The following is a 25,820-nucleotide window of genomic DNA, read 5'->3' as shown; positions in this document are numbered from 1 at the left end:
GAACCTTCTATTCAGTTATAGTTTTTTTCACACCTGATACACTGATGGGCTCCTAAGAAACCGTCGCCCTTTATTCCGGCTTTTCCACGTGCCCGGCGCGCATATGATCGACGAACGAAAATCCAAACCCGAGAGCGAGAGCTGAATAAAATTGGAGCCCTGCGCGCCGATATCGAATATTCAATGCTGCATCAATGTTCGCTCGTGGAGTCATATTTCAGCGCTCGCGTATAATGCTAACAACTGTGCGTGCGCGCCGCGCCTCTAAACAGGAACATATACACAGGGGCCGCTTACCTGTGTATACACACATCGCAGCGCAACAGTCGAAATTCTAATAGCGAAACCGAAACTTTGCGCGATACGCTCGGCATTTCGGTTCTATTTGACAAAACTCTGCGCGACCGCGACTCGTCTGCCGGCGTATACATACATCCAGCTTCATTAAACTCCTCTCCGAAATCCAGCCAAGTATTTATTAGGCTGCTAGCGCTGCTTCTCTGTCTCTCTGCCGTTCTCCATTCTCCCGGCGGGCTGTACTATGCGATGTGCTCTCTTCAGAGCCCGGCGAGCTTGCACTGACGTCTGAGATTTGGAAGCCGCAGAATACAAAAGCTCAAACAATTTCCGCTTTCAAAGCCCATCGCGCGCACCGCAAGCTCGCGGCGCACTCGCTCGCCATTGTTTGCGAAAAGCTCGCGAGCGAGGCAGGGCGACGTTAATATCTCACGAGCATAATATCGTTTTAACGGCTCTGCCATTTCCACGGTTCTCTCTTGCTTTCTCCCTCTCTCGCGCGCTCGCACAAGCTCGCCCGGGAAAATCACGCAAGGAAAATGGAGACGCGAGCGATAACAAGTTCTATTTCAAGAGCGCGCGTCGGAGCTTTTTTTCGTTTTTACGAGAGCGAGCTTTATCCGCAGTGCGCCCTGCGATTTTCAGCTACATAATGCGCGCTAGCTCGCGAAGAATTGCCGCTCTCGCGAGCGAGCAATGTGTGCACTAATGTGACTGGGAGGATACTGGGGTTTAATTGCGGGGGAACTTTTCGAGCTTTCGAGGTGATAAAACGCGCGGAGATGTTGCGCTGTCGTTAAATCGATAAAGTAAAACCTTGGATGTTTGGAAAAATCTCTTTAATTTTTCCACGACAACAAAAAAGCTCTCTCTCCAAAATCGAGTTTAGCAAAATGATCATTGGCACAGCCTTTCCAAATACTTTTCATTCATCACAGATCGCCAGCAACAGCAGCAGCAGCGGCAGCGGTAGCGGCGGCAACGGCAGCGCAGTATAGTCGGGGCAAAGCCTCTCGTTAAATTCGACTTAACGATTTTCTGCGGCAGCTCCCGGCGGCAACAGCAGCGGCGGCGGCTCGGCCCCGAGCGCGCACCTGCATAAAATTGCAGCCGCGGCTGCGACTTACCCACCCCCGCATCGACGCACGAATAATATACTTATTCCACCTCGCGTCTCGCATTACGGACGCTACGCACTTGAGAGCAGGCGCACACGTCCGCGCATTATACAGGCGTAGGCGTATACGCGCGCATATATAGAAGGAGGAGGAGGAGGGAGCTCATTGCCGGGATTTCAATGCAGCGCGCGTCACGGGAGAATTCTCGGCATTCAGCGTTTTAACGAATATTCAAAAAAACGTTTCGCCGCGCTGCACGGCGACCCTCCTCTGCCGTGCGCTCTTCCGCGCCGTGGAATCATTATGCAGTAGAAAAAGAAGCCGAGAGAGAGAGAGAGAGAGAGAGAGAGAGAGAGAGCGAGAGGGACGAGGACAACGATTCCCTACCGGATCCAAAAAGCGCAAGAGGAAAATATCTCGTCATATAAAAAAAAGACAGCGAGCCACGCTGCACGCACGCGCACTAAAAAGGGGGCAAAACGAGAGTCGAAAATGTGGAGAGGTATATGGGGAGAGGTGCAGGAGGAAAAAAGAGAGCAGGAGCGAACTAAAGCGAGCGCGTGCCGGCAAAAAGACGAACTCATTTTCGGATCGATCTCAGCGCGCGATTAGAGCTCGAGGACTATGCATGCGCGCGTGGGCGGCGGCCGTGCGGAGAGAGAGAGAGAGAGAGAGAGAGAGAGAGAGAGAGAGAGAGAGAGAGAGAGAGAGAGAGAGAGAGAGAGATAAATGAGGGAGAGAGGAACGGGGAAAGGGGCGGTCAAAAGAGAGACGGATGGAACGGCGGGAAAGAAGGGAACGGTATAATGATCCCGCGGCAGCCGGAAGGGAGGTTACACGACGTACGTGGCGCGCGGCGCGGCGGCGTTGCGCTGCTGCGGAGTCAGGAGTGAAATATCAAACTCTGTAGGCCGAGAGCGAGCGAGAGAGAAAGAGCTGCACAGCAGCGGCGGCGGCAGCGACGGTGGGTCGCGGAGGGGGAGACGGAAGGTACCTCAGGGCAACGGTTATCAAAATTGCGCGTGCCATTATAATTTTAAAGCCGGCTTTCCTCGCTCTTTCTCTCTCCCTCTCTCTCCGCTCGCGGAGTGTATATCCGTAGGGTGGAGACAGGCCGAGAGCGAGAGAGCGAGAGAGCAGACGTACAGCGCGTGGAAGAGGAGGAAAGAGAGAGAGAGAGAGAGAGAGAGAGAGAGAGAGGGAGAGAGGAGGCGAACGGGTTGGGCTGTCGGGGGATGTAGCAGCAGCAGCAGAAGAGAGAAAGAGCGAACGAGGGAGAGAAAGAGGACGTAGGCAACACCGGCGCGCACAACTACCCTGGCTGCTGCGCCGACCACCTACCAGCCGAGGGAGGGTGGGTCATTTATTCCCCCCCCCCTGGCTACCCTCGTCCTCCACCTCCTCCTTCTCCTGCTCTGCGCCCGCGCGGCATAATTTATCGCGAGGATTCTCGCGAAAGCACGCAAAGAGAGAAGAGAGGAGGCGGAGGTCGGTGGCGGCGGCAGCAGAGGGAGGAACGGGTTGAAAAAGAATGGAGAACGACGAGAGTGAGAGAGAGAGAGAGAGGTGGAGGGACGCCAAGGGGCTAATACATCCCCCCGTGCGTCTGATGTATATACGCGCTCGTACACGCATCTCCTGGGCGTACGAAATTTTCGCCTCCAAATGGAAAATTAACCTCCCCAGCTTCGAAGAAATTGCGCCCGCGCCCCCCGCGTGTCTGCGCGCGAGAGTCTCCCTCGCAGATGCGACCCATCTCTATCTGGATAACGCTTAGTTTGCTCGTAAGGGTTAGCTCCGAGAGAGTGAGAGAGAGAGAGAGAGAGAGAAAGAGAGAGAGAGAGAGAGAGAGAGAGAGAGAGAGAGAGATTGGGGAGAAAGGACCACCGCGCTCCTTCGAGATTTGTCTTGCCTGGCTTGAGCTGAAGGGTTCCTGCTTTGTTTCGCTGGCTGAATGATTAAATTCGGCGCCAGGGAGGCTTTTTAGGTGTAATTTTAGCCGCCGGAATTGCGTTTGAAATTCTAATTTCTGCCTCAAACTCTTGAGGCCTTTGTTGTTTCAATTTTCCGATAAGCAGCCGAGGATGAGAGCGAGAGAAGACGTTTTTCATACACGCAAAACAACCGCTCTCGATTATACCATCGAGCAGCCCACGCTGTGTATTTCCAAAACAACGCCATCGCGTTCGCATAAAATATTCGATAAAGCCAAGCTCTTTTACGCCGCGTTTATTCCTTTCATTGCGGCGCATAATCGTCTCCGTATAACGCGTTCGTCGCATCATTACCGCCGAATGAATTCGACAACAATCCGCGTCTTGCAAATAACAAAAAAGGAAACTCGAACCGGCGAAATTCGAGCTCGTTAACTCGCGCGACTCTCTCGTTCTTCCAAAATTGATTCGATGAAAAATCGGCGCGCTGGGTTAACTTTCCGGGGAATACTACTGCCGCTCGAACGTCCAACGGCGATATTTTATGAAGCTCGATCTCTCGCGCGCGGCTCGTCGGTGAAAGATTGCGCTGCTGTTGCTCTCCGGCTCTTTTATTTTTTTCATCCGCCAGAGACCGGGCGACGAACTTGCGAGCGAGGGAGAATAATATGTATCGTATCGGCAGGCAGTAGCGTGGAATATTGGACGGGAGAGCGAGCGAGAGGGAGCGAGAGAAGGAGCGCGCGTGCAGGAGGCGCTGCCGGCGCACCGGCCGATGCTCGCGCCCCTGACCGCGTTTATATATCGCCGTGATTGATTTCTCGTGTGGTATGTGCCGAAGGTCAAATCTTGCGCCAAGAAACGCCGCTCTGATCGGCTGCGTGTTTGGGGCCGGGCTTCGCAACGCCGTCTATTTGCCGTGGACGTGCTTGATTATCGATTAGTTCCTCCTATGCGGAGAAGGATATTCGCTTTCGAGGACTTGTTGCCTCGAAGCAGAGTTCTTGGTTGTTCTTGTAACTAAATCGACGACGATCGAGTGGATTGGTTCATTATTCGAAATATTTCTGTTTCAGAGGCATCGAGAAGCTCCGTTCTGCGAAGTTCATCGAGTCGTCTACGAAGCGTGAGTTATACATAGCCAATAAAATTTTTTCACAGTTTTTATCGAGTGCAATAGCGGAGCGAAATCCCGCTCTAGTAGGGAGAAAACCTCGATAGAATTTCAAAGAAACAAAGCGCACAATACCGCTCGCATCGAAAAGAGCTGCTGCAGAGAGCCGAGAGCTTGCACAGCTTCGGCTTCCTCGGAACACAGCCTCGAAGCAAGCTAAAATCGATGCCCGAAAGCCTTGAAAGTCCTCTGGGCAGGGGATGTTATTTCGAAATTGATCCCCTCCCTCTCTCTCGCCTCTCTTTCGTCCCTTACACACGCACGCACTCGCGCCGCTGCCGCAGGGGCGCCATCATCGTATACGCACGCACCTACGGCCACTGCGCAGATCGCCCCCTCCCTTCTCGCGCTTCTTTCGCCGCCACCCCCGGCGGCGCAGGTCACCCTTTGCTCTCAGCGCAGGCAGAAAGAGAGAGAGAGAGAGAGAGAGAGAGAGAGAGAGAGAGAGAGAGAGAGAGAGAGAGAGAGTGGGAGAAGGAGAGAGAAACGGCACGTAACCCCTTAGAGGGGAAAAATCGCGAGCGCGGGTGGGGGACGGTTGAAAAAAAGTGCAGCCTAACTGGATTGGACGAGCCTTGAGCTGGTGGGGTCCAGCCGCGACTTCTAGAGAGTGAGAGAGACAGAGAGAAAGCGGCTGACTTTTCTTTCTATCTGTATCCATGGAGCGAAGCCCGACGCTGTCTCCGGGGGCCTACTACTCCGTTCGTTAAAAGTAGTCTTAAATGCGCTACTCGGGCCCCGCGTCGTTTGTCTCCTCTCCCCCGCTTTCTTTTTTTCCGCGCCATTTTTCAGCCGCGCGGAGGAGTAAAAATACGCGTTTTCGAGTGCTGGAGACGGACTTTCGGACTTTTCGACAGCGCGCTCTGTTTATACGCCAGCGATGAGCGAGAGCAGCCCGTGTGTGTTTTCGCGACTGCAGCGCCCGCGCGGAGAAGAGAGCCTAGCGTATGTAGTTTCGAGCGCGAAGCGCGTGCGAATCGAAACGTTGAAATAACTTTGAAAGGATTCAATTTTCTCTCTCACTGAGCCCGTCCTTCATGTTTTCGTTAGCGCTTTATAAGCGCGCGCGCCGAGAGAACGGCCACGTGAGTGTACAAAAAACAAAAGCGTTGCGGGACCAAGCCTACTCCGTGATCATCTCGTCGTCGTCGTCGTTGTTATTGTCGTCGTAATTAGCGCTGCTATCCTCGGCACTCGTGGTTCAACCGAGACTACTGCGGTCCTGGCTGCATAATGGAAATCTTGACGGATGTGCGCCGATGTGTTCGCCCAAGTGTCCTCGGTCCTGAAAACAAAGAACAAATTAGAAACGATGTAACGAAAGATCGAAATAATTATTAAGGGAACGCTCGGAATCTCTAAAATCCTCTCGGTGCAACCGCTCGGCTACCCGCATGAAAGCCGGCGAGACTTAACGGAATCCCCTCCCCCAAAAAGAGAGAGAGATAGAGAGAGAGAGAGAGAGAGAGAGAGAGAGAGAGAGAGATGTAAAATGCATCTGGCCGCGCTCAAAGTTCGATTTGCATTCGCAAAAACAGCCGGTAGTCCGGTGCCGCACCAGCTGCAAAGAGGCAAAAAAGTCCCAACAAAATCTGAGCAGTGCGGAGGGTAACTCCCCCCCCCCCTCAGTCTCATCGGCGACATTAACGCGAATCCAGTCTTCGCGGCGGCTCCTTTGTTTTTCAACTGCAGCTCGGCGGCGGCGTTACACGTGCGATCGAAGCTGGAGGTGCAGAAAAAAAAGTGAGGTGGCTGCTGCTGCTGCTGCTGCAGGGCCGATAAAATCTGCTCGCTCGCGCACACATCCGTACTTCTCTTCCTCTCTCTCTCTCTCTCTCTCTCTCTCTCTCTCTCTCTCTCTCTCTCTCTCTCTCTCATCCAACGCTGGGACGCGTACTAATGGAAGTTTCTCGTTTGCCCGAGCTTGCAGCTATACTCTCTCTCTCCCCGGTCTCCGGAGCTCTAAAAATTGCGATTTTCAGGGCGCCGCATAATGCGCGCGCTCACCCACACCATCCACCCTCCACCCACACACACACAGTGGCGACGATCAGCATTCATAGAATAATTTTCGCCAGAGGCGTAGAGCGGACGACCTATCTGGGCATCACGGTTGACGGCTTTTCCGCAAACCCATTTTAATTATCTCGCCCTATACGAATTATCCGCTCGGAGAGAGAGAGAGGCGAGTGTATATATGTATATTCGTACGCGCGAGCACTGGCTGCTTCTGCAAGTTCGCGCGATTTTCGGAAGATTGATGATGGCCCGCTTTTTTTCGACCGCTCGACCGTGTATATATATATATACGCGTATACGCGAGGGGTTGTTGCTCGGTGGCGCCGCCGACGGCAGCTCAATCTAAAACGTCGTCGCACGAAAAAATTCGGACGGCACGCGCTGCGCCGACGTCAAAATGCGCACGGTCGAGGATAAATAGAGAGAGAGGAGGCCGGATGTTCTTTCTTACTATTTGCCGAGTTCCGCGATGCGCTCAAATTATTGAATTAGCTCGTGACGAGCCGTTTCGTTGCGGTGAGTTATGGGACTCGCCAACGACTGCTGGACTGCGGGATGACCGCGTCTGTATCAATCAGCGCTCGGGAAATCGTTAGTGGCAAATTGTGGCTGCTGTGTACTGCTGCTTTATTGTTACGCCGCCGGATGTTCGTAACGACGCGGGTGTTCTTTTTTTCGTCGCTCTCGTTATAGGGAATATTCGATGGAAATAGACTTTAAGTAGTAGCACGAGATTTTAGTCGGACACGTGCGTATATGGTTAATTAATTATTCAAGAGAACAGTCGTGGATTCCAGGTTCGCACAATTTCGTAATTTTACGTGTACCTTCAATTTCATTTAAACAATACAAACTCGCATATTATGTTAGAATCCAATTTTAACGGGCTGATTTAATTTCGGGAAGTACGGGAACTACGCGCTAAACAAATTCCCCCTACTCTCGCGTATACCTTCTCGCCGCGCGGCGAGAGACCTGCAGCAGTTCCACACGGGTCGAGATTAAAATTTTGATTTTACCCGCGAAATAATGTACGGCTCACTCGTGTACTGTGTTCTCGGACTGTTTAATTTTAAAATCAAACATAATATTCGAGTGACCGACGTTGAGCGACTGCCGTCGGCACATACGCTTGCAGAAATACTCTTTAATTAACTTAGCGATCTTCATCGAGCTAAAGCTCCAACCAAAGCTCTGCCGAAAAAAGAGAGAGGAGAGAAGCGAGCGAGAAGCATGTTATACGAAAATCCAAATTATCCGCGGGAAAAGTCCGTTAAAACAACGCGCCGCGAGTGCAGCAGCCCTAATAAAATGGCTAAATATTGAAACGCAGCGGGCTCGAAATGTCTGCAGCAGCAGCCACTTCCGACTGCAGAGGGGCTGCTGCTGCGAGAGGAAAGGACGTCGACGGGCAATAATTAATCATTGCCCCTAAGAAGAGCAGACGCGCGTCGGCGAATTTCAAACAGCCCCCCCGCGCGGTTGTGTGTATCTACGGACAACTTCTACGTCGGAGCGTTGATACGCGCGCTGCGCTCGCGCGTAGGTGTGTGTGTGTGCGGAATTTGGCGGGAAAAACTAAACCAAACACTCGGCGGAGGACGACGCACCGGGAGACACACGCGGTGCAATACATCATGTTCGCCTTCTCTCTCTTACTCGAGACAGAGAGAGGGAGAGCGGGAAAAAAGAGCAAAGGGGAGGAGATAAAGTAGGCAAAAAGAGAAAGAGCCGCGCGCCAGCGTCGTCGGGCTGGTGGTGGGCTCCAAAAAAGCTCGCAGCCTCTCCTACTCTCCCCCTTCTTCCTCTCTTGTCGCCTTCCATATTCTCCTCTCTCCGCAGCGCTCGTTCTTCGGGGCTGTTTTTCCCACGGCGGCAGCGAAAAAACGACGGAGGGGCGGAATCAAATCCCTCGGCTATGTGGGAGGATAAAAAACGCGCTCTCTCGCAGAGGGGGGGGGGGCTGGCAGACACAGACGTCGGGTAATTTTTAAAACGGCGCTTGCGGGAAAATAAAAATTAACGGCAGAGGGCGCTCGACTGCAGCTCGTCGCTCGGCGCGATAGGGGAAAAAACTCGCGGCCCTCTGAAGGGGTGGAGGAGGCGTAATTTGGCGAAAAAAAGAAGGAGATGCCGGCAGCGATCGCTCGCTACGCGCGCGCGCGCGTGCGTGTGTGTATCTGAGTGAGCGTCGGGTGGGGGCATCAGCCCCCGCGTACGGCGGAGGGAGAGAAAAAGTCGGTGGCTGTTTTACGCCGAGGGAGATAGAAAAGTCTATTGCCGTTGCAGCGGAGCGGACGGGAGGATATAGCGAAGCCTCGCGAGAGAAAGAGGGAGAGAAAAATTTACAGGGCACTTCAAAAGATACGGGCTTTGTAGAGACGCCTCTGCCTCCCCTGCGATAATTATCTTCTTATTGTCGCTAATTTCTTGCCCCCCTTTGTTTCGATCGATAATTCGACGATCGGATTTCCTCGATTTCGCACGCGATGTTTTGGCATAGAATGTGTTTCCATACACACGCGCGCGCGCGCGATTAATTAATTTCGATGTATAAATCATTCGGCTAGAGCGGCGGCATTAGGCTGAATTATTTAAAACTCGGCTCGATCAGATTAACTTATTGTAAACGCGTTATGGCAAGCCTTAGAAACTAAAAATGTGTATCTGGCGCGTTGCATCGAGATAAGCCGGTTATTACAGAGTCCATGCGGGTCTATTTAGCCGTTCGGTATCTTGATAAAACTAGATAACGCACCGCCTCTACTCGCGCTTATTTTTCAACAGCATTATCACGGCGGGTGTATTCAAGACTACTATACTCCCGATCTCCGTGCTTTTATCGCTCGAAGCCGAATTTCCGAAGAGCCTATGAAATCTTCCCCCGTGCGACAAAGCCTCTCCGCAGAGTCGTATACGCGGACACGGCCGCTCGCTCGTCTGCGATTCGCCTAGGCGCTCTTAAGCGCGCACCGAATGACGTTCGTAAATTTCGTTAAAGTCGACGCCGCTACCCTCCCGCATTTCTGCTCGAGTGGCTTCTTTCCCGGCGTATTATTGTCGCCGCTATAGCCCCTCTCCCTCCCTCGGCTCGCGTAAACAGCATCGAGGCATTTCCCGATTTGCAATGAGAGCGTAGAGTGTATATAGGTATATGGCGAACGAGCGAGAGAGAAAGAGAGTGTATACGTACACATACGGAGCGAGTCGAACAATACCCGCACTTTCCGCCCGTATATAACAAACTCGTTGGCAGGCCCGGAGGTAAAATTCGTGCAGCAGCCGGTGCAGCTCTGTCCAGGGCTCTCGACAATGGGCCCCCGTTTTCTTTGCCTCCTGCATCGCGGGCATTATGCGCTCGCTCAGGCGCTCTCTCGTCCCGCACGCGCGTACGCCGCTGAACAGGTATTATAGTTTGTATTAACTAGCCCGGGATATTGGCTGATGAGAGAGAGAGAGAGATGGTTGAGAGTGGAAATTAACCGGCGGCGGATGTATGTAGCGCAGTATACACTATATGACTGTGCGATTCCTCTGCGGGCTTTTGACTTTTAGCCGCGCGGCGATGATGATTACTCCGCGTTCGCTCTTTTGTGCTCGCGTTGTATATAGCTTGTTTTTGAGAAGTATTTCCTTCCGCAGTCGATGTACGCGCGCAAAATGTTTAGAAGCGCGCTATAGCGATTATCGGAAAACGGCAATTGCGCTAATTAGCGCCGGCGAACAAAGCATCGCAGCAAAGCTCCTCTCGAAAACTGAGGGAAATTTCATCTCAAAGAGCTTTCCTACGTATCCTCCCGCGCGATGCTCATTTCTCAGCGGAGCTGCTCTTTCTCTCTCTCTCTCTCTCTCTCTCTCTCTCCCACACACATACACACAGCGTAGCTAGTCGCTGCGTTAATTATGGGCGTTTTCCCTGCGTCGGCCGTTCCGGCGCGCACTCTTCCTTCCAGGCCAATAAATTTCGGAAATCCGCAGACGAGGGTTAATGAGCTGTTGCTGCCGGTGCCTCGCGCACGTGCAATCGCGCAATCCCAGTAGGGTTGGCCACCGCACGGCTTACGTAATCGCTAATGCCAAGTCGCGGAATCCGTCTTAAGCCGGAAGGGTTGGCCGAGAGCTAGAGAGAGAGGTGCGAGCTGTAGTAGTATGCATAACCGCGGCCGCTTTGAAAAGTCCGCTTAGCTTCGCGGCCCTACGATTAATGCGATTTTCTCGCGGGCTAGACACTGCACACACCAGCCCGCGCTCGAAAGTTTCTCGAACCCGCCGGCAGTGCAGCTCTCTCGACGCTCGTCTAAACTTTTTCCATAATTAGTTATAAATTTTGTTCGCCCTGCGGGCTAACAAAATTTATAATATTTCTCGCGCGTCCAGCGGCTCGCTGCGGAAAGACCGAGAAAAAGCAAGCGAGAGGCAGTAGCGAGGGATGGAAATTTCGAGCGCTGTGTACGTGCAGCGCCGCGGCTCGAGGGTGGGGATATACGGCAGCTGCGCTACAGAGGGGGTGGGCAGGATATTCGGGCTCCCCAGCTCCGACTAACGAACGAACGAACGAACGAACGAATGGGGTATAAAGAGCCCGCGCTGAGCACCGGGCTGCGGAGAAAATTCAGCCGGCGCCACCGTCGTTTCTCTCTACAGCCCCCTCCCCGTCTCGGCAGAGCTTCTCCCTCGCTCGCGCGCGCGGCTTCGCTCTTTCACCCCCGTATGCGAGTGGGGGTGGCGGCCATTTTGCCGAGCCGTGAAAAACACACCCCCGCCCCCGCGCTCTCGCGAGAAAGAGAGGGACGGAAAGGGCTGCTGACGCTGCCTGCCGGGCTTCAAGTGCTAGCTCAGGCGAGACGAAGACAGACGCACGATTATTTTTCTTCTCTTTTTCGCCCTCGCCGCTCCACCTTCTCTTGCCGCGCGCGCGCGCCACCCCCCGCTTTCTTTTTCGCCCTCCGTTTATTCCGCTGCGCGCCGCGACGCCCTTATCGCGCACGCACGTAGCTATCTCGTCGACGCTCGCGTTGCTGCAGCCGGAAAGAAGCGCACGCATTAAGCGAAAAATGCAGATGAGCGCTTAGAGCCGACGCGCCGCGAGGTCTAATGACGCGCGAGTCTGCGAGAGAGAGAGAGAGAGAGAGAGAGAGAGAGAGAGAGGGAGCAGAGGGAGAGGACGCGCGAGCGAATGATTAGTGAAATCGACGGTATAAGGGAGAGACTCTCCGGGTTATTATGCGACGCCGTGTGCCGAATCGAGAGGAAGCGAGCGCAGGAATTAAAAAGCGATTCGGATTCCATATTAATCGAGCGGTGATACGCGCGTATGCGAGAGGGAGGAAAAGAGAGACCGACCGCCGGCATCTTTTTTGCACTGCCGGCGAGTCGAGCTTTTTGTCGATCGCCGACGGGAATTTCGGGAGGAATATATTTAGACGATCCCCCGTCGCCTCGTTATAAATCGTTCTGCGGATTCTATTTTTTTATATTTTACAATAAAAGCCCCGTGCGTCCGTCCATACACGCTTGAAATGCGACGTTGCTCGGATTTGATTTAATCATAATACTATAGTCTCTGTTTTAAAATTTTGCTATTGTTTCACCTGACATTTTCCATCCTACATGCATAATTCGTTAGCGAGTTATAATCTTTACTAACGACCGGGCATCGCAAGCTCCCGCGCCTGTAAACTCGTTTATGCCGCGCCGGTCGAGCCTCTCTGTCCCTTTATCGCGCGCGCAACTTATACATACACGTATATAGCGGCGTTAGGCTGTGCTGTGTGCCGAAAGTTGTCCGTGCGAAATTTCAAAACTCTAATTGCGCCCGCTTCAGAATTTCATTTGGCGCGAGTAGCCTCTCCCAAAGTTCCGGGCGTCCGGTTATACAGCGGCAGAGTATAGTGTGCCATCACACGAGGACTGTCCGAAACACGAGCCCCTTTCGCCCGTAAATCCTCGAATAAAGAATCTCCTCTCCGCCGGCGACAACAACCCCCTCGCTCCTTTAATACCGTATCCAGCAAAGGGTGAAGCGCGCGCGCTTCTCCTCCTTGGCGATTAGGCATCGCGACGAAAATCTCATTTGAAGCAGGGACGTGTACCCTCTCCGGTGGGCAAAGACTTTGGGGGATATCAAAGTGCCACTCGTGGAGACAGCGCGGCGGAGGGAGATGCGTACACGCGTGGGCTCTATCGATCCGCAGAGGCGCGGGTGGCCGTTTCTCTCCTGCATTCTTGTTTCCCTACGTAATATTCGCTTTACTCCCCCAACTGGCGCGTGTACAGCTCCTCGGACTTAATAGGCCCAGGGAGCCGCAGGTGCAGCCCAGCGAAAAATTGAACTTGTCCTTCTCGCCCTGTGCGTGTTTGTGTACACGCGCGTATCTCTCCGAGATGAGGGTCTCGTTGCCGCCGCGACAAGCGAAGAGTGAGGGACGTCCTGAAAGTGTTTTCCGAGAGCCGTCCTCCTATATCCCCGACTATATCCGACGTTCATTTGCGCCGATTGCCGGCTATATACGGCGACGCAATCGAGAATCCTCTCGCGCGCAGCTTTTCACGCGCGCTTTCCCCTTGACTATTTCTTTCCGACATTCCGGAGGAAGGAGACATATATATATATATATATATATATATATATATATATATATATATATATATAGAGAGAGAGAGAGAGAGAGAGAGAGAAAGAGAGAGAGAGAGAGAGAGAGAGAGAGAGAGAGGAGCTGCGCATCACGTTCAATTACAATCGGCGCGCTTTCGTCGCTTTGAATTCGCATCCGGCGGAGTTTTGATCACGACCCAGAACGAACCGCCCTCGCGAAACTCGCTCTCTCTCTCCCCCTTATTTCGAGCGTTTGAAGCGGATCTTTTGATCGCGCGCGCGCTCCTTTTTCTCGCGAGCCCTTTCATTACCATCGCGTCTTTTTGGATGTACATGCGGAGGAAGTCGGCCCGGTTTTAATGAGCAAATACCCGCGAGCGCTAATTGTAAGAAGAGAAGTGCGCGGCTTCAAATGGATTATTCGGACGAGCGGAAACGTTGAATTTTTCGCCGATTGTTTACCCCGCGCGCACCAAAAATATCTCTGATACAGGATGAATATCTCGTTTCGCCCGTAATTCCCAAAGAACCCGATGACATCATGCAGAAAATGCACGGAGGAACGAAAACGTCGCCGCGTCTCTGTCTACATAAATCGATCACGCGGCTGTATATAACGGCGGCAAAACTTTATGCACACGGCCGATCGAGCAATTACGCGCCGATCGACGTGTGTAGAAACACACTCACACACGCATAGAAGCGAGCGAGAGGAACGGACAGCGCATTTGTCGGCCTTGTTGTTCTTACTACGTTATACTGACTGTGACTGACCGAGCATTATGCCCCCGTGCACACACATATACATGAACGCGTATACTCTCTCTCTCTCTCCATCGAAAGAGAGCCGCGCGCACAGCGGCGAGCGAAAACACGAAGAGAGGCTCCCGCGATAAACAATGAATACATGAATATGAAAATTTCCATGAGAATCCAGGCGCGCGTAGTCATGAGACTTCCTACCTATATATACATATACACATCCGTGCGCGCAGTGGCGGATAGATCGATCGCGGACAGCGCCCGCGGCGTTGTTTCTGGCTTTTTTTTCGTTTTCGGGAATTCCTCTGCGCGAGAAATTTTCGGGGCGCCGCGGAAATTGTATACGCTCCATCTCCAATTGAGTCGTGTGCCGTGGCGCGAAGCCTTTGTGCAGCTAGAGAGGGAGGGAGAGAGAGGGTCCATGGCGAGCTCGATTACGCTCCGGCGCTGAATCGAGATTGATCAAGTACTTGAGTCTCGTGTGGCTCGCTTGTTTTTCAACGAGATGTTTATTGGACGACTGCTTTTCGCCGACGATTTTTCGATGGAACGCTCTCCCGTGCTCTTTTACTTCTTGGTAACGAGTGGTCCTTTGAAAATCGCGAGAAAATTTCTCGCGAATATGCCCGGCACGCGTCTCGAGGAAAAGGACGCCCAGCGAATTAACCCAGTTACAGCCGAATCTCATCAACGGCGTCGCTCTCCAATTAGCGAGATGATCACGCGCTGCATCCGTCGAAATCGCTACGATACATTATGCGATACCAGAAACCCACCCCCTGCCTTCCGAAAAACACATAAGACTCTCCCTCGACGCAACGTGTAGAGCAACCCCTTTCGAACGCGCTGCGAGGAGAGAAAAAAAAGAAGGAAGGAAGACCGCAGATGAAAAGCATAGTTAAGGCTTTTCAGGCGGTCTCTCTGCCCCTCCCGCGCGCACGAAACATAAAACAGCCACGTTCAATTTCATTCGAAGGAATAAGGGACCAACAGCAGCAGCAGCGGCGGCGGCGGCGGCGGCGGCGGCGGCGGCGGCGGCAGGAGAGAGTCGGAGAAACGGACACGAGGGAAAAGTCCGAAACTGCCGGGTCTCCTCTCGCTAGACTTGCTGTATACTGGTATAGTCGTCGTCGCCGTCGTCCCTCGATCCCGTAAGGGAGCGAGAGACAGATCCCGCGAATGGCCGAAAGGGTTGCCGGGCTCGTCGTTACGTAAGGAGGGACCCGACGCCACAGCCTCATCATCAGCCTCGCGCGCTCCCCCGAAGCGGAATTCAGACAAAGAACGCTCGCGGCTTCGCTATGCCTATACGCGCAGTTATATGTACACGCGTATAGGTCCCGGAGGGAAAAGCCAGAGCGGAGACGCATTACACGGCCGCACGCAGCGGCGCAAATATATACGCGCTTTTTGCTAGGAAAGCCGCCCGGCCGCCGAAAGCTCTGGAAATACAGAGCGAGAAGGCCGGAGCTATCCCCGCATATTCTATGCTCTCCCGCTTTGCACAGTTCCCTCTCTCTCTCTCTCTCTCTCTCTCTCCCAAGGCCTCGCGTAATAACGGATGTAAATTACGCGTGTGCACGTACGCGAATATCGCCGCTCTCTCTAGCCTCCGCTTTGCCTACGCTTTCTCTCTCTCTCTCTCTCTCTCTTTCCCTCCGTTACGCACGTACGCGCTTGTACGCGTACGCATACATATATACGAGAGAGAGAGAGAGAGAGAGAGAGAGAGAGAGAGAGAGAGAGAGAGAGAGAGAGGAACGCCGCCGCTGGCCCGTTAGGTAGCCGCGGGTCGAGAATATTTGCAAGCCAAATTTTAATACGGGAATTAATTTGACCCGAGGAGGAGCCAGACGAGAGCCAGAGACGCGCGCGCCGGGGATAGGTACAAAACTCGCAAGCGCGTGCAAGCTCCTGTGTGTGTATGTAGAGAGAGAATCCAGGTAGCGGCTACTGCAAGCTCGCGCATTATATAAAAGCGTAAACCAATTTATCGACGTCGCGCGGCTGCTTCTTTTGGCGATACATAACGAGCGATCCTCGCCGGTTTTTGAATTACGAACCTGCCGGGCCGCCGACGAGGAAATTGGCTTTTTTCGCGGCTCTCATACATCTTATCTCCTATTTATGCCCGATGACTCCGTTCGGCATATGGGCGAAGCTCCACATTGTGTGTATACGGAACTAATGAAGCCGCGGTTAGCGCAGGCTGCTGCTTGCGTGTGTAATAAATTAGACCGAGCGCGGGCATACATCAAAGATCCTCTTTCGGCTGGCTGGCGCGATGAGTTTACGATTTTATTTTTCGGGGGCGGCGCTGTTAATATACGGATTATGTACAAGCGGCAATTTATGGGATCTTTAACGGCCCGCTCACGAGGTAATTTTAATAATTTTGCGGCGAGACGTACGCCATTTGCGATTTTTAGAAGATAAAAGAAGCGGAAATTCAAATCTCAAGACTGCGCGGGCGTAAAAGGCAAATCCCGGTTTTACGCCCCTCCGGACAATTAATGCTCCTCAATAAACTCGCGAAAGCGTTAAACACAGCTGGCCGGGAGTTAAAAGTAAAAGAGAGAGAGAGAGAGAGAGAGAGAAATCCCGGGAAATAGCTCTTAAACATCGTGGCGCAGTAAAGCCGCCTTAATCTCGGCGCGCTTTAAAGGAGCATCGCGGCGCAGGGCCAACGCCTGCAGCAGCAGCGCAGAGAGAAGGAGCAAGAAGCATACGCGGTGGTACGAGTAAGTCGTCCGCATCTATTCTGCCGCGAGCAGTGCAAAACTAATCCCGCAGACGGCGGTGTCGGCGGGACGCTACGAGTCGGGGCCATAAACCGTCGCTGATTCTGCGGGTCTCCTCCCCTCCCTCTCTCTCTCTCTCTCTCTCTCTCTCTCTCTCTCTCTCTCTCTCTCTTCGTCTCTGTCGCCGGTCGTAAGGTACACGCCCGGCGCTTAAGCGAGTAAGGGAGAGAGAGATAGTCAAAACGCTCTCTCCGTCTTTGTCTGCAGGCAGAGGCCGCTATCTCTCGCTTTGTCTCTGGGCGCGCGGGGGCTCAACTTCCGAGGCCACGCGCTACTTCGTAATGGCGAAGTTTACTTTGGCCATTTGTATCGGGGCGAAGGAGCCGCTGCCGCTGCTGCGGCGGCCGAGCCGGAGATGAAGAGCGCGTCCGCCGAGTGAGAGAGAGAGAGAGAGAGAGAGCGAGATACGAGGGTGTAGGAGGATAGAGAGTAAGAGAGAGAGAGAGCCAACCAGGGACGTCGCTGCTGCGGTCTCTCGCTTTCTCTCTATCCTTTATGGCTGCAGCGGAGTGAGAGAGAGAGAGAGAGAGAGAGAGAGAGAGAGAAAGCGCGCGAGAGAAAAGGGGTTCCTTTTTCCGCACACCCCTTTCTCTCTACGGTCATAATAATTCACGACATAAAGCCAAACTACCTCGGCTCTGCGCCGCCGGCGGCAGCGGCGCACGGGCGAAACTTTCGTTGCGCACGACGTCGATAAATTAGCTTGCATTTTTATAATGCGTCGGCGCTCGCTCGCTCCGCCGGCAGCTCTTTCTCTCCGTGCTATATCCCGCCTCTCTCTCTCTCTCTCTCTCTCTCTCTCTCTCTCTCTCTCTCTCTCTGCAGCGGCTAAAAGTTGCGCCGGTGAAAAAGTGCGCGGGCTCGGAAGCGTGACGTTGTCTTGGAAATGGACCGCGGCGCTGCGCGAGGGGGGTGCTTTTTTATGCTCAACTTTTGCAAATTAAGGCGAGAGTTTTCCGCGGGTTTGCAGCGCCCGAGTAGCGCTCGCGTGAGCACGGATGAATTAAGCGCTGCATTTTTTACGTCGAAGATGCGCGCGAGAGCCCGAAAGTTCGGAATTTATGGACGCCTCGAGCTTTTATTTTTTCCCCTTGTTTTCGCGAACGCAAGCGCTACTATGATGCACAGAAGTTAGGAAACGCATCGTCGCAACTCCCGTTGATTCTTCCATGATTGAGAGCTAACTTTGAAATTGATAAGCCGCGCGCGCGTGTCCGACCGAATACGCCTCGTTCTACTCGACATGAGCTCTGCTTGCTAATGCAGCCGAAGCAATCTTGCCCGGGCAATCTAGCGCCGGCGGAATTTATTTCATTAAAATGCATCAGAGAAATTACAAAGAGCACGCCGTGTCTGGCTCTCGGCCGCCACTGCCGAAAAATCGGTCTCTCTCTCGGCGCTGCGAAAAACACGCATCCTTTATTTACGTCCTAGGCCTCTGCAGCCGCAGCGTTTTCCCCCGGCCAAAACAATAATGTTCTTACCGGCGTAGCAGTGCGCGACACTTGTGTGCCGCGGCCGCGCGCTGCAGTGTGTAGGAGCCTTCGCGCTTGTATGCGTCGCGCGATATCAAAGGGAATATATTCATACACAGGCGTGACGGCGACGGCGGAGTGACGACTACGACGAGCTTTCTCTCTCTCTCTCTCTCTCTCTCTCTCTCTCTCTCTCTCTCTCTGTGTGTTCAATTGTTAACGAAACAAAGCGCAACTTCCACAATTATGAAAGCACACCTCTCTCTCTCTGCCGTCGCTGCAGCAGCGCCGGTAGCGGCGCAGGTTTCGAAAGAATTTCTTTAATTTAATATCTCTCCCGCACCCCCAGCTCGCGTGCGGACGCCAACTTTCGCGTGAGTGTATATGGAGCGGGAGAGGAGAGAAAAATAATGCATCTAGCGGCGATCCGTCAGATATACGAGAATCGTGCGCACTTATATGCGGCTATTGGAGCGGCGAGAGATAATAAAGCGAGAGCGCGCGATCTCGCGGGAAATTAATAACCCGCAATCGAGAGCTATACTGGATATCGACAAAGGCCGGAAAAAATCGGGAACGTCGGTGCGCGAAAAATATGGCGTCACGACTCCTTGAAAAGCCTCGCTTCCATTCTTCTCTCCGCGCGGACGACCTCTTTTTTTGCGTTATCAAAGCGCGTGGACGAGGAGGGTGGCGGGGGCGACGCTACGGCACTTCAATGCGCGCCGCGTCCATTTATCAAACTATCGCGGTAAATAATTCCCGAGCTATCGACCATTTACCGAGCGGTTAATTGAGTTTCGTAATCGCTCACGCTCGAGAGCCGCGCGCACGCAATCGGACTGGCGAGAGTGTATGCGCGACTCGATGCAGCGCCCGCGCGGGGAAAAGAGACGACCGATGTGTTCGCGTGTGTAGGTCGGTGTGTAGCAGTGAGTGAGAGAGAGAGAGAGAGAGAGAGAGAGAGAGAGAGAATGAAATATACAGAGGAGGAAGTCGAGGTGTGGTGATGGTGGTGGGAGAGGGTCTGCTTTTAATTAAAATCGCTTGAGACCGGCCGAGGCTACAATTTATTAAGGCTAAGGACACGACGACTAATTAGGGGTAAGGATGAGGATTAATTAAAATCCTTCTTTAGCGTGAAGTTGCTCCCTCTCTCGGCTACCGCCGACACTTTCCTCTCTCTCTCTCTCTCTCTCTCTCTCTCTCTCTCTCTCTCTCTCTCTCTCTAGCGGCGAGCCAAGTGCAATCTCTTTACAATGTGAGTGAGAGAGTCAGCTGAGACCGACGGGTAAAAAGTGCCCGTATTATGCGGAGGCTGCTTGCTTTTTCATTAACACCTTCGGCTAAGAAGAGAAGAGCTATATGTGCGTATCCGAGAGAGGTATACTCTATCGTGGAAAATAAAAATTGTACAGCAATAAAATAAATGCCTCGACGTGCCGCCACCAGCGCGCGTTTATTCGATACACCTCTCAGCTATATATACGAGTTGGCTTTACGCATTTTTTTTTGTGGGGGGATTTTTTGCCGTATCGATACACGCGTGGGGGCAAATATTTATTTCGCGCGCTTTAGCCGCCGGGATTGTATTTATTCACAATATATTCGACGACTCGTCCGTTTTGATACGTGTATTTACATTGATTTGGCGGTGTGAGCTCCTGTGTTTTATTTCGAGTGTTGTCGCTTCGTGTCGTGCTGAGTCATTCGCGTGAAGGAAACAGACTCGCGCGCGTATTAACATTGCGTAACACACATTCGGAGCTTGACTGGACGGCCACGCTTGAAAAATCCAGCGCACTCTACTTTCCGATGACGCGACTTTATAATTGAAGCTCCTGCCTGTGTATTATGATTAATTCAGTCGGGCCAACTTTCGAACTGAACAATCCGACGCGATATAAACAAGTTGATCGTCCTTCAATTGAGCGTCCGTGATGAAGATGTTATAATTAAATTTCGTTAGGCGTCTATGACTGTAGCAACGAAGCCGCGAGAGAAAAAAGGGACGATATAAGCTTCGGAAATAACGATCAGGAGATCGAAAGAAAAGCGCATACATCAGTGCGCGGAAGTAAGGGAAAAAGTCGCGTAAAATCGGGTGTCCGTGTGTACTGTACACATAGCTCTGCTATACAAAGTCACAATTGATCGCGCGGAAGAAAAGAACCGGTTCGATATTAAATTAAACCGCTTGTCTCCGATCGTATACGATACTTTTGTTTCCTCATCGTTCATCCCTCCTACGTCTTCGCTGCAATAAAAGCTAAAGCCGAAGCACACGTGTGCATACACAGCTTTGTAAATATCGAGAGCCACTATCAACAAGTATAGACCGCTTTCGCTCGGCTGAAAATCGTTTAATAATGAGTTTGTATGTAAAATGAGCAAATTGCTGGAACGAGCGGCGCGGCATATGAAACGCGCGCGTGTGTGATAAATCGCGTGTATACGCAAACGCATAATTACGGCCGCTCGAATTGCTTCAAAATAAGTTATAAATTCAATCGATTAGCCTGTAATGGAAGTGGATTTTCATTCGGACGACTACTTTCTCTCTCTCTCTCTCTCTCTCTCTCTCTTTCTCTCTCTCTGCACAAAGTAAATCAAAAGTAACGTTATTACCGCTGGCTTTGGCCCCGCGTACACGCGTTCAGCTACGAAAGTGAACTTCGAAAAGCTTCATTATTATTATTTCGCTGTAGCGATCGACGTCGCGTTATTTTTCACTGGCGCGGGCGAAAGGTTTATAATTGCTAATTCTAAACTTCTGCCGAGACGCTGTACATTCGCGGGCATAAAAAGCCTGCATAAACAACTAGCCAGAGAGAGAGAGAGAGAGAGAGAGAGAGAGAGAGAGAGAGAGAGAGAGAGGGAGAGGGAAAGTGCGATATTTAGCTAGGCCCGGAGCAAATATTACGAGGGTTCAAATCCCCGTCCCTCCTCCTTCGCTTATTCCTGGAGGGTCCGGGAGCCGCAGGCTGGCTTCATCTGAGAGAGAAAGAGAGCCAGCCCTACGACCGTCGCCACTGTTGCTGCTCTTGCCACCTGATAAACTTTGTCGATTACACTTTTCCGTCGGCCATAGGCGAGCGGGCGAACGCGCACACACTCAGGCGAAAGAGAAAGAGGAACAGAGACAGAGAGAAATAGCAGAGAGAAGCGAAATTCTCTCGCCGCCGCCCCCCGTGTGCAAGCTCAACTCGCTCTCGCGTGTGTGTCTGCGCTTGCAAGCTTCAACAGCCGCCGCAGAGCATGTGAAAGTTAATGAATCTCACGTATATACCTAGCGCTCTTCTCTCACACTCCTCACGTATACATAAACGCGTGTGTATGGAAGTATAGAGAGAGGACATTTCGAACGGGAATTCAGGCGAACGTAGCTTTTGGAACGAGTTCAAAATTACTCGACTTTGCTAGCGCCCGCTCTGAGAGCGACAGAGAAGTGCCCATAGTGACGGGGAACGGAGGAAGAAGGACAATCGCGCGGAAGCATATATTGAACGTCGCCAGCTTCAGCTGGATTTCGAGACAAGTCGTTCAACTTATTTTTCCGCCAGAAGCTCGCTCGCTCGCTCATTAAGGATTTTCACCGCCGATGAAAGTTCGAAAATTTGCCAAGCGAAGGGCATTTCTCGCGTAATGGCGAAATTATGAGTTTGGCAAAAAGCGCGCTCGCTCTTTTAGTTCGCTCTTCGAGTGCGCCCAGCTGCGCTCGCAGATATTTTACGCGGCTGTTCCAAGAAATTTGCGTCGTTAAACTTTGCGGTTGCACGGTATAATGTTTTCGGCGAGTTGTAAAATTTGTTTAATTATTTTCGTTTTATATATTTTTGGTTTTACATTATATAACTGCGCTTTGATATCGTCGGCATTTACAGTCGACAAAATTAAAATTAACCGGTATTTCAGGCTCGTCGTAAGTATTTTATAAATATTTTCATATTACCAAACGAATCGCGTTATTGCGTGTACCGCGGTGCGAGTAAGTGTAATAAAGCAAAGAATTCTGGATTATCGACTGTAGAAGCTTTATGTTTACGATTTCGTTCGTCGAATTCCATTAAAAAGTTTACAAAATACGCTATAATTAATATCGCGTTTTATTAAAATCGAATTAACGTGTAATTATATTTTCGTTATGACCGGTTTGCCTCAAAGTGGTTACGCGCTCGTGAAATATTTCCACGGGTTTATTTCGAATAAGCGAATAAATAAATTGAAAAATTTGATCGAATAGATTTACATACGTAAATTACAGCGCGTACGCGTCAGGTTCAACGATGAATTATACATTATTTGATTCGCTTCTTCAGCGTGGATAATCGAACCGTTTGACCGTTACCGTCCGATTATGACAATTCCATCATCAACACTTTTCACTGTCACTGCATATGCGCGAGTTTCGCGCGGTCATCGCTCAAAGAGCAAAACACGTAAAGGCACTTTGGGAAAAAGCCAGCGGCAAAAGATGCAAGCTTTCCACAAACGCATCCCTTTTCGAGGTCGAGCTAAACAAGTAAATTTCTTTCTCTCATGCATCATTGCCTTTTTTCGAGAAAAAAAGTCTCCACGCGGTACAAGCCTTGGGAGAAAAACACGGCGAGGCTGCAGCGGTGGGTTGGCCGCGCGAGAGCCGTAAAAAGGAAGAAGACTAATGGCCCAAAGTTTTCTTCCCGGCAAAAAGCTGCGCGCGGTGTACGTGTATCCCCTGCAGCAATACTCACATCTCTCTTCCCTCGGCGCAGCTGCGCGTCCTTCATTTCCCGCTCATTTTCTTCCTTCCTCTCCTCTCTCTGTCTCTCCACCCTTTCCTCGGTCCCTCGTGGCTTTTCTCCCGCCGTTCGCAGCCGCCATTTTGCGTTCTTCATCGATCCGGACTGGCCGGCCAGCCGCCCGCGCGCACTCAACCCCTTTTTCCCGCCTTTTTTCCGGCCTCCCCCGCCATTTCACAAACCCCGCAAGACGGATCTGTCCTCCGAGCCTCGCGAAGGCCCAACTGAAACTGATTGCAGAGCTCGAAGGATTTGGGAGCTAAAGAGAGTCGTACTGCGGCGTTGCTCCCGCTGGTCAGACTCGTTTCGAGCGATTTGCATAGAGCTAAGGCTCGGGGCCGGCCGAGGAGCAGCGGCCTGCAGCCCATTGTCGGACCCCCAGCAAAGCTAACTATATGTAGTCTAGCGCTCTTCGAGCTCTACCCCCTCCACTGGCTTTTTTCGACTCCGTGCACCCCTTTCGCCACGTTTTTGCGCGACTTTGACTCGGCTCTCTGCAGAGTTCTGCAGAGACGCGTGCAGAGCGGCTCGGTTTTAAGGCTCGACAATGGACCTAGAGCTGCTCGACAACAATAGCTTAATGATAATGAGATCGCGGGAAACGAGAAGCGTTCTTTCGTCTCTGCACGCCCGTACGCCAATGTTGTACGTTGGGATTGCTTTTTCGGTTAAGTAAATTCCGTTCGCCGCTTAATCAAGGAATCGGGAAAGAGCTGTAGATGTTCTTTGTTTAGTAAGCCGTGTTCGTTTATTTTATTAAATAATGTACATTGGGATATGTATTCGTAGAAAGCAATGTTTAATAAATAAATATGATTAAATAATTGAAGCAACTTCAATTTGATAGAAAACGTGAACACATTTTGATAATAATTTTTAACAACGCATATCCAGCCATTTATTACATTATTCTCGCCATAACTAATTACGCTCATTACGAAATCTCCTAATTACGCATATGCGTGACTTTAAAAAAAAACACCCGCTCCAAAAGCATTATTTTTATAATAATTAGGTCCCCCTTTTAATGTACAATAATCCGATGGTCCAACCATTATTCCTCAGAACAAAAACATCACTATACTCTTCGTAACTTTAAAATCGAGGATCACGTTACCTGACGCATAGAACGATCCGACAATACCCGCCGAGACAAATATCGGAGCGCACAACTATCCTGCGATTCAGCTATCTTGGCATTGAAAAAGTCCATCACGAAAGGAAGACTTTTTATTCACCGCACGACATCCGTCTCTCTTTCTCTCCGCGAAACGAGCGAACGAAACCATTATTATTTGCCAGAGCCGTTGCATTCTATTTCCTCTGGCGGCGCGTGAGCGAGAGGGAGATTCCTCCGCAGCGACATAAAACTCGTTTGTAACACTCAATGCCAAACGCCCGTTCAATTCCCTCTTGCATCGAACCTTTTCATTATCATTCCCTTCTGTGTGTAAAGCCTCTTTCTCTCCCTCTGCCTCTTCGCATCCTCTCCTGTACTCCACACACAGTCTCTCTCGCCCTTTCTTTTTTTTTGCAACTATTCCCCTGCGCCGCGCGAGCGTATATCCTTCAGCTCGAAATCTTCCCAAGCCCCAGCGGAGGAGCGCAAAAAAGACCAGCGACTGACTACATAAATCCTCGACAAAAGAGTGAGCTGATCCGACAAATAAGAAAGAGGCTCTTCCTTGCTTTGCATGAAGCCTTTTGGATTAGGTGTTCGAGAGGAGACGATGCGTCTCGAAAAATTCCGCTAATGAATAAAGCTGGAAGCGGAGCGTCGTCTTGGTGAAAGAGGCTCGGTGCAGTAGTGAAGAGAGAAGTTGTTAAGTCTGTCGCTTCTTGCAGGAGCAGATGAGAAGGATGACCGAGAGAGAACTGGTTTTCTTTATACTAGGGTGGATTTGGCACTTATATCGAGCAGTAGAGTTCCTACTTGAAAGATTACATTTTTTAGCTGCTTTGTTTAACTATCTTCTACTTTTACTCTACGCGTAGAAATAAGTAAGATCAAAAATAAATTGCAGTTCAATATTCATCCCCTAATCAAATCCATCTCAACTCCGCGCCAGTGATAGATCCCACGGTTCCTCCCAAGTAACCGCCTGCTAATGAATAAAGCTAAATCGCTGCATCCTCGCAAACAGAAGAGAAGAAAATGTCTGCTGGTTCAATCCGCCTCCTGCATAAAGTATCGCGCAACGATGATCAACGGACGAAACAGAAGACCCCCAGCGAAGAACCGGTATTGGCTGCAGCGGTCTCGCTATCCCACGTACAGTCCCCACCTTTTTTCCTAGGCTAGACCAATGCCAGAGGGGGGAACCCCCCGAAAGGGGTCGACTCGCAAACTGGTTGGGCACGAGCGAAATGGCTCAAGGCTTCGACAGGTTGCTTAGCAGGCTGAGAGATGGTCACGCAAGGGTCCCAGACCGCGGACTGACTTTACACCTTGCACAGGTAGTCGCGCATAATTTAGCCAAGTGCCTTTGGAGATACGTAACGCGTCTGCATTATGGGATTCAGAGATAGTTCGAGATAGCAAAGTATACACAATTACACTCATCGACGTGGAAAATGAGCTTTCGCGAGAGGCAAAGCTCTCGCATTTACTGCGCTAAGTAACAACGCGCGCATCAGAACTGCAGCGCAAGGACGGGCATGCATCGGCCGCGTGCGCGGGCAGATTGCTATGGAGGGGTATAGCAGCCCACTCGGCCGTGCCACGAATGGCTTCTGGTAGCGCGATTGCCACACAAAGCACCGATAGGCTTATTAGGCAATCATGTAATCTATGTTTACCCATAGCGTTATAATACAGCTCGGCCCGTAAACCGAGAGCAAACGCGTAATTTCGCCTATGTACATAT

The 25,820-nt window shown here is 51.5% G+C and overlaps 1 protein-coding gene across 3 annotated transcripts in view; it reads left to right on the top strand.

Moving 5' to 3' along the window:
* Window positions 1-25,820, top strand: part of LOC100678558 — a 223,353-nt gene that overhangs the window by 116,152 nt on the left and 81,381 nt on the right. For all 3 annotated transcript variants that reach the window (XM_031929507.1, XM_016984907.2, XM_031929508.1), the window contains one exon: window positions 4,426-4,475. In XM_031929507.1, coding sequence (XP_031785367.1) covers window positions 4,426-4,475 — 50 coding nt within the window. The remainder of the gene's footprint in view (window positions 1-4,425; window positions 4,476-25,820) is intronic.

The sequence above is a fragment of the Nasonia vitripennis genome, chromosome 4 (genome assembly GCF_009193385.2).
Source record: "Nasonia vitripennis strain AsymCx chromosome 4, Nvit_psr_1.1, whole genome shotgun sequence".
Classification (NCBI taxonomy): domain Eukaryota; kingdom Metazoa; phylum Arthropoda; class Insecta; order Hymenoptera; family Pteromalidae; genus Nasonia; species Nasonia vitripennis.
The sequence above is the reverse complement of the archived record's forward strand: the minus strand, read 5'-3'. Positions and strand labels throughout refer to the sequence as shown.